Below are 17,500 nucleotides of genomic sequence, written 5' to 3'. Positions count from 1 at the left end.
CTAAATTGTTAACTTTTCGTGTAGCCTTGTCTTCAGTCTCTACACACACAAACACAAACACGCACACAGACACACACACACACACACACACACACACACACGGATGGATGCGCACACACACACACACACACACACACCCACACATGCACACACACACACACACACACACACAGTGTTCAGTTGCTATGGTAACAGCAGCTTACCTTGTCATTGTTAGAACACTGTGGTGCGATCAACAGGGTGTCGATATTGTGCAATTGTGTGTGTTTGTGTGTGTTTGTGTGTGTTTGTGTGCGCTCGTACGGGAGTCAACGTTCATCACTTAAAAGCACTTTTGTCTCTGAATGAATTGCAGACCGTAAGCAATGATGACGGAGGATCCTGTGAAGAAAGGCTCCACACAGACACACACACACCCACCACACAGACACACCCGCACACACACCACACACAGACACACACACCCGCACACGCATCACACAGACACACACACCCACGCACGCACGCACCACACATGCACGCACGCACCACACACACACACACACACACACCCACGCACCACAGACACACACCCAGGCACGCACCACAGACAACACACACACACACACACACACCCACACCCACACACACACACACCCACACATGCACCTTGCACACACACACAATGGGATTTTTCCGTCTGCTAACTAAATGTGGTGTCAGGTTGCGATGAGAAGGCTCTTACTGTAACACAGCCCCCCTGGCTCATGTGGGTTCTGTGCATCTTTCCACTCTTAATATATCTTGAGTAATTAACCTAATTATCAATTCATTTGGAAAGATTATTCCAATGACATTGTGGACTTGCGTTTTCTTTTCACTAAAAGTCGTGTCTGAGGACCTAGCAGAAGGCTATAATCAAGGTGTCCACCTCAGTGAGAAGGCACCATGTTAAAACGACATACCATAATTCATGGCATAGAGGGGATAAAAAAAAAAAACTTGTCACGGAAACCCGTCGTAGCGTGTCTCCCGGTTCGAAAGGACGTCCGGTCGTCATAGTAACCGGAGAGCAGCAGGTCGGCCTATCGCCAAGCTCACTAATAGGGACCCGGTAACCGTGGCGGCTGTTGCTATGACATCATAGCGGGTTTCCAATGTCAACCCCGGCCGGCCCCTGGATATAATCTTACAGACAGCTGAGGACCCGGGAGTTGTCAGGCGTCGTTGCCCCGGCAACGCTTTCCAATAACATCGGTGCGGCGGCGGCGGCGGCAGGGGTGGCTAGGGTGACCGCGGGAGGGATACAGTATCCGTCTAGACTTCATTAAGGTGACTTTATTTATTCAGTAACTTTAGCATTGTGCTCCCCAGACATGGCAGCAGACCCACAGGGCACGGAGGCTGTGAAGACTGTAAATCTCCAGGAGGAGAAGAAGCAAAGTTAACCAGTTGTTGGCGAGCAAGGCCAACAAGATCTTATACGTCCATATGGAGGACGCACAGGACCGGAGAGTAATGGGCGGCAGTAGCTCAGGAGGTAGAGCAGGTTGGCTGGTAACCGTAAGGTTGCTGGTTCCATCCCCGGCTCCAAGTGTCGAGGTCTCCCTGAGCGAGACGCCTCACCCTCACTGCTCCAGACGAGCTGGCTGTCACCTTGCGTGGTCGACTCCACCGTCGGTGTGTGAATGTGTGTGTGAATGTATGGCAATATTGTAAAGCGCTTTGGATAGCACTATATAAATGCAGTCCATTTTACCTTTTTATTCCAGCGGTAGTGTCTGTTAATGTGATGAGGATAAATAACAAAATGTTTTAAATAATGATTTGAATGCTCTGATTTAAACATTGAGCAACGGGAGGATTCTCCTTGCATAGAGGAGTGGTTGCTATGATGCGAGTGGTTGCTATGAGGCATAGCAACGGTTGACCCCTGCGTGGTGGCCCCTGGCCTCGGAGGGGGTCAGCTCCCGGCGGCGGCGGGGCCTTTTTGTACCCGACACCCACAGAGTGCGTAAATCAATGGCCCCAAAAACAAAAATACTTTCACACAGCCGTAGAAAACACACTAGCTCCCCTCTATCTCGCATACCTTCCTCTCTATCTCACTCTGCCATAAAGCATAAAAATTCTAAAATAAAAATCTTAGAAAACACACTAGGCTACTTCAGAAGCTACGCCGGTGAAACGTGGACATTGTTTACATCCAAAACAAGACACTGTAGCAGAACAGCAACGGAAGACACATCGGCCAACACAGACCAACACCTGTAGCTACACAAAGTGCAATGTGGTGAGAGAAGGCTCTGGATGTAAGCAGCAGTTTAAGTGGGCTTAGTGTTTGTATTGCAGCGGCTGAAGGAATTCAATGGAAACACTTGTTGGTGCAATAACTGGTGGTAACTTATTGTTGTGGTCGCATGCAGCCCGGCACATGAGGACACTCATCTGCAGGCGATGCTCTCTGGAGCCGCTAAGTGCTTTGACCCCGGTGGAGCCCGGGCGCGGCCACTCACCCCAGGCCTGGAGCCTGTTGCCTGGCATTTAACATATACAGACATGGATACAGAGTGTGTGCGCGCATGCAGACACAGTGTTGCTGCGTTTAGATTAGGTAACAAAGTTGATTTGCAACAGTCAAACATGCACACTTGCACGTGCACACACGCGTTTTTGCACATGTGCAAAAACACACAGCAGAGCACGGATTAATCTTACTACTGTCTAATGAAGAGAGAAAGGGCCATGGAAAATGTTACTGTTAGGATTACAGGGAGTAGATTATATATATGAGTGTGTGTGTGTGTGTGTGTGTTTTTAGGCAATGGAGAGATTTTGAAGTGTATCAACGCTTCACAGCTTGCTGCGGCACTCTCTCCCTCCCTCCTCTCTCTCTCTCTCTCTCTCTGTCTCTCTCTGTCTCCCTCTAAATGAGGATATTTTCATGTGGTTTTGGCTGGACTGAGTGCTAGCACAGTGAGGATTTGTGGAAGCTAAAATAAGCCAAAACAAAGCAGCCACCTCCTCCACTACAGCGAAGTGCACAAGACCGCTCATAAATATTGGACGACAGCCACCGAGGGAGAGAGAGAGAGACAGAGACAGAGAGATGAAAAATAAGTTAGGACACAGGAAAGAGATGACAAGGAATGAGAGAGAGCGAGAGAGAGAGAGCGAGAGAGAGAGAGAGAGAGAGAGAGAGAGAGAGAGAGAGAGAGAGAGAGAGAGAGAGAGAGAGAGATAAGGACAGAAGACAGAAGGGAGAGGAACGACTGGATCTGACTTTTGCTGCAATTACTCTAGGAGGGGGAGGGGAGAGAATGGGGGAGCAGGCACTACTGCAGTTAGTGTGTCGGATTATATAAAAGAGAGAGAGAGAGAGGGAGAGCGAGAGGGAAAGTGAGAGAGGGAGAGAGAGGGAGAGTGAGAGCGAGAGCGCGAGAGAGAGAGAGAGAGAGAGAGAGAGATAGAGAGAGAGAGAGAGAGAGAGAGAGAGAGAGAGAGAGAGATAGAGAGAGTCTGGGGGCTAAGCAGGAGGGCCCTCAAGTGAATTTGAGAGCGCTTGTCTCTGTCACCCCGTCTCATAAGCAGAAGAGAATCTTCCTGGAATTAGGATTATGGGATGTGCCAGAAATGATACCGGATGCAGGGAATCAGGGTGGGGGTGGTGAGATTCAAATTTCCTACCATCCTCCTACTTAGAGAGACAAAGCTTTAAGTTTCTGGTGTTCAAGGCCTTAAATGGGTCACAGATCTATCCCCCCCCCTAGTCGGTCATGCTGGTCTTGTTGGGTCTTTATCTCCTTATCTGCTGAAGACATATCCCTCCCTGTGCGTATAGCTTTCTCATTGTTTGAAGTCTCACAATCTCTGATTGGAGGGTTTCCCATGATGTCATCCACATTGCAAGCCGCCATCTTGGTGCTTTTCAAAATTATAATTTTAATAATTGTAACAACAGGTTGCTCGTTGATTCAAGAAACTTTTGGTCACCAAGCACCAAGACGGCGGTCTTAACTTCAGTTATCGAACTTCAGATTGAAACCCTTCCATAGCAGTCCAACTTGCTTCCTCCGTTTTATTAAAAAACGAAAAAGGAATATATATCAGGGAAAAGTTTCAAAACAGTAAAAGTTGATGTGTGTACCAATATCGTCTAGATGTAGTCAAGTGGGTTGTGTTAAATAATGTTAGAATCTTGCTGACTAATAAAGCTTTGGGAGGGCCAAATAATACAATCTCATGGTGTGAGAACCAGCCAGTGGCGATTTCTCTAAGACTGCAAGGGAAGCTCAGCTTCCCCTAAAATTTCAAAAATGAAATGGTCAAATACTAAAAATGCATTAGAAGTCCATCTCGAAGACGAGTTTGTTCAGAATCAGCTGGTCGACTAACTCGATTTCCTTCTCATACATTCCCGTAGCGTCACAGTGCATTTCCTGTTGAAGCTCAGCGTCCATCCATTTCAATGGGGCTGCATAGAACAGCTTTTTTTAGTGCGTCGAAAGTCGACGGTCATTGGATAATGCTGCGATTATGTCCCTCCCACGGACACGCAGCGTCTCTGGGGGTGAATGGAGGAGTGGGCTGGCCTGGACGCTGGGCTTCTGTGTGATGATTGGAGGGTCTGCGAAAGACTGAGTTGCCGTTTGATTGACAGCGTTTTTGATCTATAAAACGTCGCAGAGCTCTCTTCAGTCCTCAGTCCCATCGCAGATTTTGCAAGTGAGTCGAAAGACAAACTGCAACCTATTTCTTGATATTTGCTTGGTGAAATGGCTAGACAATTTTCATCATACATTTCATACACACAATTCCTTGCTTCAGTTTAACATAATTCCCACATTTCCTTGTTCAAGTTTAATATCGTTTTGGTAGTTGGCCATCACTTTGATTCAGGGAGCCTGAGGTCTGAACTTCAAGTCCTGAATTTCAGATCAGGACTTGCAGGGTGACAAAGCAGGGAAAGTTTCTTGATGTTCCTTAAAGACATGGACAGTGTAATGCCTCAGCTTTACAAACTGTTCTCATTAGTGGCAACAATTGGAGCTACATGTGCAGGTGTATAAAGGAGCTTCTCCTATTTAAAGAAGACAGCTAGTTGGTATGACAGAGCATTTCCTTGAAAAGGAACAGAGAGGATCATTTACATATACATAAATTGACATAAATTTATATGATGTAGGCCGAAAATGAGCTTCCCCTCTTTGAAAGACCAGCAGCCACGACTGGAACCAGCCTAGGCTTGTCACTCAACCCGGTAGCGCTGAATGCCAAAACATTTGTTCCAACTCATTTTCTGGAATCAGGTAAATAATATCAGTGTCCTTGTGTTTCTAACAATTCAAAGTGGTACTGCGTCGTTTTTTCTTTCACTGCATTCATCACTCCGGTTCAAAATGACTTGGAATCATGAGTGTCTAAGGGATAGAAAACCCATCAACTCGCAGCTCAATTAAATAAAGATTTACTTTCCATTTTTTCCTCATCAAATCAATTTCGCTAAACTGAGGAAAAAAATCAAGGTGGGAACATTTGATTTTGAACTAAACTGATGGCTTCAGAGAAAAAGTTACAATCCCTGCACAGGTTTAATTTGGCAAGGCTAATGTTTTCACACTGACAAGGCCCTGAGGACAGACCTCTTGCTCCATGACTTTCATTAAGAAATACCCCCTTCCTCTCCTCATCATCATATGCTCTACAATGCAGCACTCTCTCATATCTCTACGTTCACTTTGAGGACGGGCGGGAAAGTATTTCAGGAGAATTTCATCAGGCTGAGCCAGACAGCAGAGAGACGCCTTTACTAGAAATATGGGCCATCTTGAGAGAGAGAGCAGGGGGAGGAGAACTAGACATAGAGAGTGGAAGACAGAGACAAAGAGAGAGAGAGAGAGACAGAGACAGAGAGAGTGAGCGAGACACAGAGAGAGAGAGAGAGAGAGAGAGAGAGAGAGAGAGAGAGATAGTGACTTGAGGTGTGAAATGAAACTAAAAAGTGGTGAAAACATTGGCACATGCACGCACACACACACACACAGGCGGACAAGCCCACGTGCGCTGTGAAGGGGACGCTAATCATATGCAGACGATGCAACAGCTCTCAACAGAATCGCGTAATGGGAACCGCTGTGCTTGACGTCTAGGACCAAGATAGAACGGTTCTGCTCCGATATCGCCCCGCTGTGCTGCGGCTTGCATATGTAACGGGCTGTGACCGAGGAACTATCTGCGGTCCTGAATGAACAGAACCCCCCCCCATCCCCTCCAATGAACTCGCAGCGTGCAATAGGAGAGTTTCAATCATGTGATCTGGAGTTCAATGTTTTCATAAAAAGGGTTCAATCCGACATGACCTCAAATTTCAGAAGTTCTAAAATTGCCAAGTCACGAGTTGCCTTTTTCTTCATATAATGGTTTGAAAGCACCAAAATGGCCGCCTGAGATGTGTGTGCTCAGGTGAACGCCTCCTATGTGTTGCGCTGGGTTTCACTGCATTTATCATCTGGTTTTGTCGGGACTCTGACGTATTCTTCCACCTTCGTCATCTTTGGCTTTTCACTGTTATGGTTGTCATGGCAGCCCAGGCCCTCTCAGTCTATTTTAGTTTAAGTAATCCGTTTGTAAGTCCTAGCGCATTTGTGCGATTTTGTATTTGTTCCATTTTTGTTGAATTGAATTCATAAAAAAAGACCTTGAAGAATACAATGCTTCATTCAGTGAGCCCGGCTCCTCAACGTGCCTCCCTCTGTAGTTTACTGCTGGACTGTGGAATAAATTGTCTGACAGTGTCAAGTAATTGGCAGAAAGGGACTGAGGACGAGAGCAGGGAGGAGGAACAGAGAGACGGAGGCAAATACAGAAAAAGGATTCTATCTGAGGAGAGAGAGAACTATGCGGAAAGAACAGATGGAGAAAGCAGGAAAGAAGAGAAGGATTGAAACAAATGAAACGAGAACAGGGGAGACTTCTTAAATGTTTACCAAGGAAGAGAAGAGAAAGGTCAGCAACGCCTGCCAAATGTTAATTAGAATAAAAAAAGGCCGGGGGATAGAGAGAGGGAGACAGCGAGATAGAGACAGAGAGAGAGAGAGAGAGAGAGAGAGAGAGAGAGAGAGAGCGCGAGAGAGAGAGAGACAGAGACAGAGACAGAGACAAGAGTTAGATGGATGTAGAAAGGGAATGTTAATGAATGGAAATGATAAACTGAGAGTCATCTGGAGGGAAATGAAAATTGAATATAAGAAAGTGTAAAACAGTGAGACAGGATTCCCCTCTCGAGTGTCAATCATCCACACGGCTATTATTCGACTAATCACTATGGATTTAGAGCGTTGCACATGCAAGCACACGAATACTTGCACGCACGAGTGCATGCACACACACACACAAATAGCTGCAATTTGTCAAATCTGCCAAAATACATCAAGCGGGACTCCCTAATCGAATAAATGTGGTTGTGTTGATTCTGTTCAGGCTATTCAAACCATGTACGCCTGTAACGCATTTAACTGAAATGATAGTCATGTTGAGAAGACTTCCTGTTGTCACAACACAGCATGAGTCACCTCCATTAGTTCAACCCCAATCAGACAAAGACAAAGTATGCCTGTTAAAAGAACGCCAACCCCAAAGCTGAACGGTCTGATTCCACACTAATTAATGCAAAAGACTGGTTTTGTGTCTGATATAAATGTTCTCTTTCGTTCATCTATTCTTTCTTTTTTTCATTCTTTCTCCCTTTCCCTCCCTTCTTTCCTTCCTTTCCCTCCCCCCCTCCCTTTCTCCCCCGCTCTCGCTCTCTCCCCCACTCCCTCTCTCTACCCCTCTCCTTCTGCCCCTCTCTCTACCCGTCTCCCTCACTCTACCCCTCTCTCTCTCTCTCGCTCTTCCTCTCTCGCTCCCCATCTCCCCCACTCCCCCTCCCTTTCTCCCCCGCTTTCGCTCTCTCCCCCATTCCCTCTCTACCCCTCTCCTTCTACCCCTCTCTCTACCCATCTCCCTCACTCTACCCTTCTCTCTCTCTCTCACTCCCCCTCTCCCCCCCCACTCCCCCTCTCTTTCTACCCCGCTCTTCCCCTCTCTCTCTCTCTCTCGCTCTTCCCCTCCCTACCTCTCTCGCTCTTCCCCTCCCTACCTCTCTCTCTCTCTCGCTCCCTCTCGCTCTCCCTCCCTCCCTCTCTCTCTCTCCCCCTCCAGTCTTCCTGTGTGTGCTGTGTCTGCTGGCATCGCTGCTGCCCTCCTCGTCGGGCTGCCCTCCCCCCTGCCTCTGCTCCCCCGACGGGCTGGAGGTGGACTGCGGGGGTCGCGACCTCTCCTCCCTGCCTCCCCTGCACCTCCTGCCCCAAGGCAGTCGCTCCCTCCTGCTGCCCAACAACCGGCTGTCGACCCTGGGCGCCGCGGCCCTCGCCAACCTCTCCTCCCTGGAGGTCTGTGCTTGCGTCGTTGGTTGGTGAACTTGGTCCTCGTGTCGTTTTGCTCTGTGGTGCTGTGTCCTGATGTGCGTTGTGCGTCGTGTGTGAAGGAGAACACCGCCCTGAATACCTGGAGAAGCTGACCTTTTTCTGATGTGTTGTGATGCTGTTCTCTTCCTCAGGTTCTGGACCTCTCCAACAACTATCTGGATAACCTGCCAGCTGGTTTGTTCAGAGACATGACCAACCTGACCCGACTGGCCCTGCACAACAACTCTCTCACCAGCCTGGACCGAGAGCTCTTCCAGGTCAGAGGATGAGGAGGATGAGTATGACGATGATGATGAAAAATGTGATTGGAAATGTGAAAAGCAAAATTGGTTTGGCTTTCCGTCAACCTTTCTCTCAAAGAGAAAGGGTTGGGCTCAGTACTGTAATAAACTTAATCAATCAATTTAAGTCATAATGGACCCAACCCATGTTTTAATGAGGACCCTAACGCTTTTCCATAATTTAACGTTTAAAATGAGTTTGACTGTATTATGTGGGGATACAGCAAACGCCAGCAAAATCCAGGGAGTCCAGTTCCAAACTAGGTCTGGAATAAAGTCTGGTTCAACGTTGTAAATAAGTAAGGTGGTTTTTGCTGAACACTGTTGGCCCCTTTTACCTCAAGTAAGGCAGTCTGTTAACTTAGTTGTTGTCTTGCACCTGCACAGCTCCCAGTAAATAATAGACATGAGCATCCCCGGCAACAGGTGATGCCTCCCAGTGCTCAGAAGAGGGCTGTGAACGAGGGACTTCTTTCGGCTTTTGTTTTATTGTAAGCAAGAGGCCTACATTCAAAGGTCATAAATATTATATGAATTTCAATTATTATAAAGCAATTATTTCAAGCTTCAGTAAATAAAGGAGAAGAGTCGTCTTTCCAAAAGAGCATTGCTGGTTTAATTTGCAACTTCCTGGTTCCATTTTAGTTGAGATTGAAAGGTTTGTTTTGTGACTTTGGCCCTTATTGTTTTATTATTGATTTAGTTGTATTATTATCATGAGTGTGATCAAAAGTGCACTACTCTGGCTCTGTCTATTGATTGTGTGGTTTAAATTGATTTGTTATGAACACGCTCGATAAGCCAGCATTCTGCTCTTCTAGGGCCTGGGGAGTCTGCAGAGGCTGGACCTGTCTCTGAACGGCCTGTCCTCCGTCCCACTAGGACTCCTGGATGAGACGCAGGGCCTCAGGTAACACACACACACACACACACACACACACACACACACACACACTGACACAACAGTAAGGACTGGAAGGTTTGCTGCTCATATCTGCCAAGACATCACCAAATTACCAACTTCTTTTTAAAGGACTAAAGAGAACATTTACAGACAAAAACGCAAACTAGGTGAATTTAGTTATTTCAGGACTAGGATTCTGTCTGTTCTATGATGACACTTTCATAAAGAGCTAAAATTAAAAGTGATGATCTCATCTCGCAGCACAGTATTATGCAAACACGGTGAAGGGACACGGATGAACACCAAGTGAAACAATGGCTACAATGTGACTCCTCGTTATGCTGTCACAGGTGGTTGTCTCTGGCGGGGAACCGGCTCCACGGTTTGGAGCGGGCAGCGTTTGAGCCCTTGGCCAACCTACAGCATCTGGAACTGGGACACAACCCCTGGGAGTGCGACTGTAACCTCCGCGACTTTAAACACTGGATGGAGTGGCTCTTGTACAGAGGTGGGTTTGTGTGTGGAGGTTTGACGTTGTTGCACGCCAAGTCCAATTTAAAAACTGCTGTAGGTACGATTTGAGGGTTGTGCAAAGAGAGGGAGAGCATGAAAAAGATTTTGAAACAAAACTAAACTAAACTAACTGAAGAAACGTCCACTCCCTTGCTGCTCCCTCTCTCCCCTTTGATTCACCACGATTGAGAAGTCTTGTAATTCATCACACACCTGCACGATTAATTCCCTGAACCAATCGCGGGAGAGATGGCCAGATTGTTCCGGATTGGGCCAGGAACGATCCAAAGTCGAAATAGTCTCAGACAGAGGCAGTCGCAGCCAACTGAAACAGATATTAAATATATAGAATAGATATATTTCAGTCACTAATGGCTGACAGATGGCTATACCATTTTAAATCAAATAATAGCTCATAAACCCAAAGCACCTAGTAAAATCGAATTAAGAAATCGATCAAAGCAGTTACCTTAACGATTATAAAATGATGGATCACCGCAGTACGTTTGGTGGTCAGTGTGAGGCCGTAGACATGAACGTGTTCCATCGTTGGTTTCTAGTTTTTCTAACGACTTCATGTTCGACGTTGCACTTGGATAATGCAGAAGTGAAAAAAGGAATGTTTTCCACAATTATTTTGGGTGTGTTTATAATAGGATGACTTCAGCGTGGCTGCAGCTGCCAAGCTGTGCACATTCCTAAAGCCGACCCTCCTAGTTTGGTGTTTAATTTACACGTTTGGGACATGTGAAGGCTGGCGCATAGAGAGAGAGAGAGAGAGAAAGAGAGAGAGAAACAAGCAAAAAGCAAATCGCAGTAAGGGCGTCATGCACGTGTGCAACTCCTCACACCCCTGCTTTATATAACCGCGTTATGTACCGAGGGTCTGCATGCGTTACGGTAGAAGACGCTTGCAACGTACACGTGCTTTTCCGTAGGCGCTGAGTATATCAGATCCCCCCCCCCAGCCCCCAACCACCACCCACCACCCACCACCCCTCTCCCTTCACGTTGATGAAAAAAATCTGCATTCACACGGCTTCACCCGAGGGCTCAGCTGCCCTGCTAATGAAGCGTCGCTTCCCCCTCATCCGCCTCACTCAATCCGGCCCGTCTCTTTCATCCGCCTCGACTTTGTTCTGTGCGCTGATCCGCCGTCTCCGCTCCGCTGTCGTCACTGTCGAGGGACACGAGATACGCCGACACCTGGATGTTGGTTTCTCGGTTTTCTCTTTTTTTTATGATCCAGAAAAACGCAACAATGTGCAGAAACGTTTTGGTTGTTGTTGTGTTGACGCGTTGGCAGGACGACTTGACGCGACCACAAACGAGACGTTTTGTTTTTTTTGCGAAAGAGTGAATTTAAAGCCTGAGCATCTTCTAAATTGATTTTTTTAGAACGCGTTTCTTTTTTCTTGTAAACTAAGATGAAGGCATCGGGAAGTGAAAGCATTTGAGACGCCCCATTTGTTTTCTCCTGGCTCCTGGTTTATCTGGCTCTCTCTGGCTCCTCGCCCGTATCTCAGATGTAGATCAATGGGTTTTGTGTGAGCCACCTGAAGACAAATAAGTGTAAAGATAAATGTGATGTGTGTGATGATAACATAATTTCCCCCCAACCCACCCAGTTTCTTTTTCCGCTGGGGGGAAGTAGTGACTCTCTCAGTAGTGAATCTCACTCTCTCACACACTTTCTCTCACTCTCTTTGTCTCACTGCAATACTGAGAGGCTGACATGGGCACACACATGCACATATGTACACACACACACACACACACGCGCACACGCATGGATGCCCGCAGCCCACAAATGTACACAGTACACAAGAGCTCGATCGGAGGATTTAATTAAGTCAACAAGGGCTTAGGCTATCTTGAACATTGAGGTCTTGAGGAAACAACAATCTGCATTCTCGTTATCCGTCACAGTTAATTCATAGTCCTTCACAGGCATTATATAAATTACCTACTACGCTATCTGCTCACTGACATCTAAATGTCGCAATCGCCCTCTCCCCCTCTCTCCATCTTCCCCTTGCCTCTTTCTCTCCCATCCTGCTCTCTCCCCCTCCCGCTCTTCCTTTCTCTCTATCTACCACCCTTTCACCCTCTCTGTCTCTCCCCCTCGTTCACCCTTTCTCTCTCTCCCTTACTCCCCTCTGTCCCCTCCGTACACGCTCTCTCTCCCTCTCCCCCCTCCCAGGGGGTAAGGTGGACGCGGTGGAGTGCACGCTGCCCAAGGACCTGCGGGGGCGGGACATCCGCGGCGTTCCCATGGAGATGTTCAACTACTGCCTGCAGCTGGAGGACGAGAACGGCACCGGCGGGGGCGGGGCCTCGCGCGCCGGCACAGGAGGCGGCTCCCCGCCGTGCGCCCGCGGCGCCGCCCCCCCGGACCCCGCTGCCTCAGACAGCAGCAAAAACAACGGCGCCGTTGATAACGGCGCTGGCGGCGGTGAGCCCGAGGCCTCGGAGGCGCAGGGGGAGTGTGTGCGGTCCCGCTACCGGCCCGTGAGCGTGCGTCGCGCCATTGGAACGGTGGTGATCGCGGGCGTGGTGTGCGGCATTGTGTGCATCATGATGGTGGCGGCGGCGGCGTACGGCTGCATCTACGCCTCGCTGATGGCCAAGTACCAGCGGGAGCTGAAGAAGAGACAGCCGCTGATGGGCGACGGAGAGGCGGACGGGGAGGACCGCGAGGAGAAGCAGATCTCCTCCGTGGCTTAAAAGGAGAACCCTTCTCCTCCTCCTCCTCCCGCAATTCTGTGCACCTCTCTCTCTCTCCCTCCTCGGACACATACGGAGGAGAGGATGACGTACTGGGCGGAGAGGCGGGAGGTGACTACTGAGAAAGGGGAGGGTGTCGTTTAAAAGGGCTCAAGACGGACAGTGTGAGAGGGTTTGTGGATGGAGGACTGGCCGGTCACTGGTTGGACCCGAGCTCTTGTTTCATAGCGCACCTCGATGTGCACTTTGCTACCAACCCCCCCCATTGCGTTCCTCTGTCCCAGATGTCCTTAATGCTACTTTCAGTTCTTCTGCTTATGTAAAAACACACACAGGTTACTCTTCTAGCTACTATCTGGCCACTGCAGTATTGTCTCTCACCAACCATTCCTCCTACTCTCTTACCCACCGCCCACCACTGCTGCCAGCTAGTGCTTACTCCCTCCGAAATATCGGCGTAAAAGGGAAGTAAAAGGGCATTTATAACTCGGGGAATACACCAGGTTCCTTCCGATGCTTCACGGACACTCACAACGGCATTCGACTTTCAGGAATTTACAGGCAGTCAGTCAGGACATAAAGGTACCGTACCTTTATGGTACCTCGTCCACAGCATTACCCAGGGAAGGGGTTCTTAAGGTGAACCCACGGCCGACCCCACCGACAGTGCACCATCACCTGGCCTAGCCCTCCTCCATCGGCCAAACCTCTCTGTAACCCCCGGGACCCAGCTGCTAATTGTACATGGTAACCTAAGCTAACTCCACTGGAAACACATCATGAAAAACATGAATGCATTGAGGACCCAGGGGGAATGCACACTCGATGTCGAAAAATATATCAAGGATGGACCAGGTGGGAAAATCCTATGCCATTGTTTTCCGCGCTCATCTCTGTGTCAAAGAGACATTCATGGATCTATAAACCACAGACTGGAGGGCATTCTGAATGTGTTTGTCCCCCGAAATGGCAAGCACAGCAATCATTTGGACCGGGACCCGATGACCTACCAGATTCTGTCATCCAATTACCTGGCAAAAGGACAGCAGATTGAGCTAATTTGTGGTATTTGTCTTGTTTGTATCGTAGAGACTCACACACACACACACACACACACACACACACGCACACACACACACACACACACACACACACACACACACACACACACTGTCATTATCTAACACAGCTGTAATGACTGTCATCTATATCTGAAACTAAAGGCTGTCGCTGGAAGTTCCCGTCAAACATGGACTCTTATCGCTGTGTTACACCTTCTGCAGGAGGCCTGAATGCTTTCCGTGTCTCTCCGAGGCTTCCAGTGAATTCCCTCCGATGTGAGGAGCACAGATCTTGCTTTGATACAAAACTACTTTTTGCTTTCAGGAATTTGTTTTTCTGATTTCACCTTCATGGGTTAAGTTTGCTCATGTTGCGTGTGGAAAATATATATTATAGCGATATTTCCTTCCCCAAAAAGAACTACAAACCGTCCTTTTCTTAAAGGACTACAAACTCCTGCACTTTATTTCCCATTAAATTTCCTCCGGCCTTCCGTCCCACTCGTTCTCCTTTGTTCCTCCGAGAGAAGGCTGCTGTGCCCGGGAGCGTTTTCACACCGACGCGGGGATTAAAACGCTCCTTGCTATTTTTCTCCTCCTCCACCTTCTCCATCCGACCCCTCCAGCAATACTTCACCTTCCTCATCTCTCTCTCCATCTCCCTCACCCCCTGCCCTAAGCCGGCTGTGGTTGTTTATGTGGATTCCCTTGAAATAAAGCAGGGAACGCGAGGCTTGATCGCACTGCTAGGAGTGTGCTCCTGACCCCGAGATCCCTTAGATTTGTGGCTTTTAAAGACTTTCTCACACGGCCACGCGACCTTGTACCTGTCGCTGGTCTTACACGAGGGCCGGCTTTGGCTTAACAGCGGCTTCCCGGTGCGGCCCCCATACAAACATCCTGTGGGCAGATGCCGGCGCTATGCCTTGCGTCCCCCTCCGCCCCTCCCCGCCCTGTGATGAGACAGTGGTTCTCGGAGTTAGAGGACTGAGAAAGAGGGCCATGATGGATTGGAAATGCAAATCGTAGCTCCACTATAATTAGTGTCCCTTCTCTATTTTGGACGGTCCGCTGAGACCCTTATAATAATGATGTGTCATGTTATACTCCGGAATGATGCAGATAAATATCATTGTGTTAGTCTTTGATATGGTGTGTTCAACCCGTGACCCTGTGACCCCCCCCCCCCCCCCCCCCCACCCACAGACAGACACACCCCTCCCCCATAGCCCCGCCCTTCCTACCCGCCAACCAATAGATATCGTTTATATTATCTTATTTTCCTTGCATTGATTCATAATTCTGTACTTCCTTTGGTTCATGATTTTACGATTGTATTTATTTGCATATCTGTGGAACGTTTTGTCCATTTGTGTTCAGTATTTGTTATTTTCGTCCAAAAAGTAACATAGACAGAGTTTGGCCCAAGAATATACTACACACACTATGTGCAACGTGGCCTGGTCTGTTGCCATGGCGAATTTTCCCAGCATTCCAACTATCATAGAGCATTAGCGACATATCCCACGGCTAAAACTGTTGATTCATCGTCTTACGAGTCTGAATGCACAAATATAGACTTTGGCTGTACCTAGTCGCTATGAGCTTTCCATAGCTAGATAGTGGAGGGATTATGCTGTCCTTAGGATTATAGCAGAGATTCCCCATGTATCCATGGCACATGCGACACATCGGCAATGTACATAAATACCCATTTAGAAACTGGTTTGGGCGCAAATTCACATAAACAAACAGTAAACTGAAAGTAACAGCCATACCGTAAGATTGACGAAAGAAAAGCTCTTCTTAATGATAAGACACTAGATTGAAAAAAAAAGTGGAACTATAGCCATGTACTAGAATAACTTACAGAACTATACTGCTGATGGCGCCCAGCATGGCTGCCATTGGACAGAAGGCAACGGGCAAACTCTGTCTATTGGTCGACTGGGAAACACGTGTCATCGATTGGTCTGCAGTTCTCGTGGTTGTCATTGGTAGCTAAGTGACTTAGCTAGCTGAATCCTGTTCATATAACTTGTGTGTTTAAATAATAAACTATAGTTTGTTTAAAAAATATATAAAATACAGCAGTGATAATCATTGAGACTCTGAAATACTAACCAATTAAGATGTGTTGTGCATGTGTGTGTGTGTGTGTGTGTGTGTGTGTCTGCGTGTGTGTATGTGCGTTTTTGTCTGTGTTTGTGTGTTGACTATAATGCAAATTCACAGATTTCTATGTTTTAACAAATGGTCACAAAATAGAACAAACACACAGAAATCACCTCGTTTTTTTTTCCCGAACTCCCCATAACAGTTAAGAACGAGGACAACACCTTTCCCAAAATAATTCCAAATGTTGAATGAATAGTGGGCCACACTCATTCCTCATTCCTCAAAGCATTTCAAACCAAAGGGGCGAGACATAGCGCCACAACAATCAGTGTGAAAGTGGGGCTCAGGAGGTAAAAATAGACCACTTGGCGAGCCCTGAATAATGGGCTGATTGGGTCTGAATGTGCCATCAGAGGGCCATGTTGGAGCAGAGTGCAGCGGGCGTCTCCCTGATCTCTGGCCGCTCTCTCTACAAGTCCCCGTGACATCAGAGCACCACGGAGTAGCAAAGCTTTTAATATGACGCCGGAGAAGCTAAGACGAGACGCAAACCCCATGCATCAATCATGAAGACAGGACATAATGTGTGGCTCACAGTAAATACTCCTCCATCCCTCCGTTCCGTCTCTCCCTCCTTCTCTCTCTAATCCATCTCCGCCCGCCTGCCATCTGTCCCTCGTTCTCCTCTTCTACTTGTTCTCCTATGGTCTCTCGCTCGCTCTCTATACGTCCCTCATCCTCTTCAATCACTCTGTCCCTCGTCCTGTGCTGCCTATGCCCTTCGCCTCGCTCCATGATCACCCGCAATTGCTTGCTTTGCTGGCTACCTGACTCTCTCTCTCTGTCACTCTCTACCTCTGTATTCCTCTTTGCCTCTCTCTGTTATCCCACGCCCTCACCCATCTCTTGATACCTCCCTCTCTCTGTTTTTCTCTGTATCTCTCTGTATTGCGCTCTCTGTATCTCTATCTCTCTGTATCTCTTCATCCCTCTCCCCCCTCTTTCTATCCCTCTCCATCTCTCCCTCCCTCTCTCTCTTGTTCTCTGTCTCTCTCTGTATCGCCCTGTATTGCATTCTCTGTAGCTCTCGCTCTCAGTATGTCATCCCCTCTATTCCTCTCTCTCTCCCCCATCTGTCTGTATCTCTCTCTCTCTCTCCCTCCCTCTCTCTCTCTCTCAGCCGGGAATACCTGCTGCAGCTAGCATTTGGACCCAGATGATCTTCACTGTGTCTAAATGGGAACACTCGGCTCAAAAGAAAACGACGAACACACTGCATTCAACAACACAGTGTTGAGGCAGAGCGTAGTGGGCCCGCCGGAATCCGAGACAAACAGCGACACCCAGTGGCAAGTAATGCAGCTGCAACTGTTAAATTTTGGAAATTTCCTCAGACAGAAAGTGTTGAAGAAACATTCTTATCATACTAGCTATGCTTTGGACTGCTAG

General features: G+C 47.9%; 2 protein-coding genes across 2 annotated transcripts in view; one reads left to right on the top strand and one right to left on the bottom strand.

The window, feature by feature from the left end:
• The window catches only part of lrtm2a (leucine rich repeat transmembrane protein 2a), a gene marked incomplete at both ends in the record, with an annotated part of 22,305 nt that extends 9,433 nt beyond the window's left edge, over positions 1–12,872 (top strand). Inside the window, 5 exons of the mRNA XM_084483210.1 lie at positions 8,182–8,411; positions 8,579–8,704; positions 9,550–9,638; positions 9,983–10,140; positions 12,349–12,872. Of these exons, the coding sequence (XP_084339336.1) occupies positions 8,182–8,411; positions 8,579–8,704; positions 9,550–9,638; positions 9,983–10,140; positions 12,349–12,872 (1,127 nt within the window). The remainder of the gene's footprint in view (positions 1–8,181; positions 8,412–8,578; positions 8,705–9,549; positions 9,639–9,982; positions 10,141–12,348) is intronic.
• cacna2d4a (calcium channel, voltage-dependent, alpha 2/delta subunit 4a) overlaps positions 1–17,500 on the bottom strand; it is a gene marked incomplete at both ends in the record, with an annotated part of 91,236 nt that overhangs the window by 44,106 nt on the left and 29,630 nt on the right. The gene's annotated exons all lie outside the window — the stretch shown is intronic.

The sequence above is a fragment of the Micromesistius poutassou genome (genome assembly GCF_964030765.1).
Source record: "Micromesistius poutassou genome assembly, chromosome: 18".
Taxonomy (NCBI): Eukaryota; Metazoa; Chordata; class Actinopteri; order Gadiformes; family Gadidae; genus Micromesistius; species Micromesistius poutassou.
The sequence above is the reverse complement of the archived record's forward strand: the minus strand, read 5'-3'. Positions and strand labels throughout refer to the sequence as shown.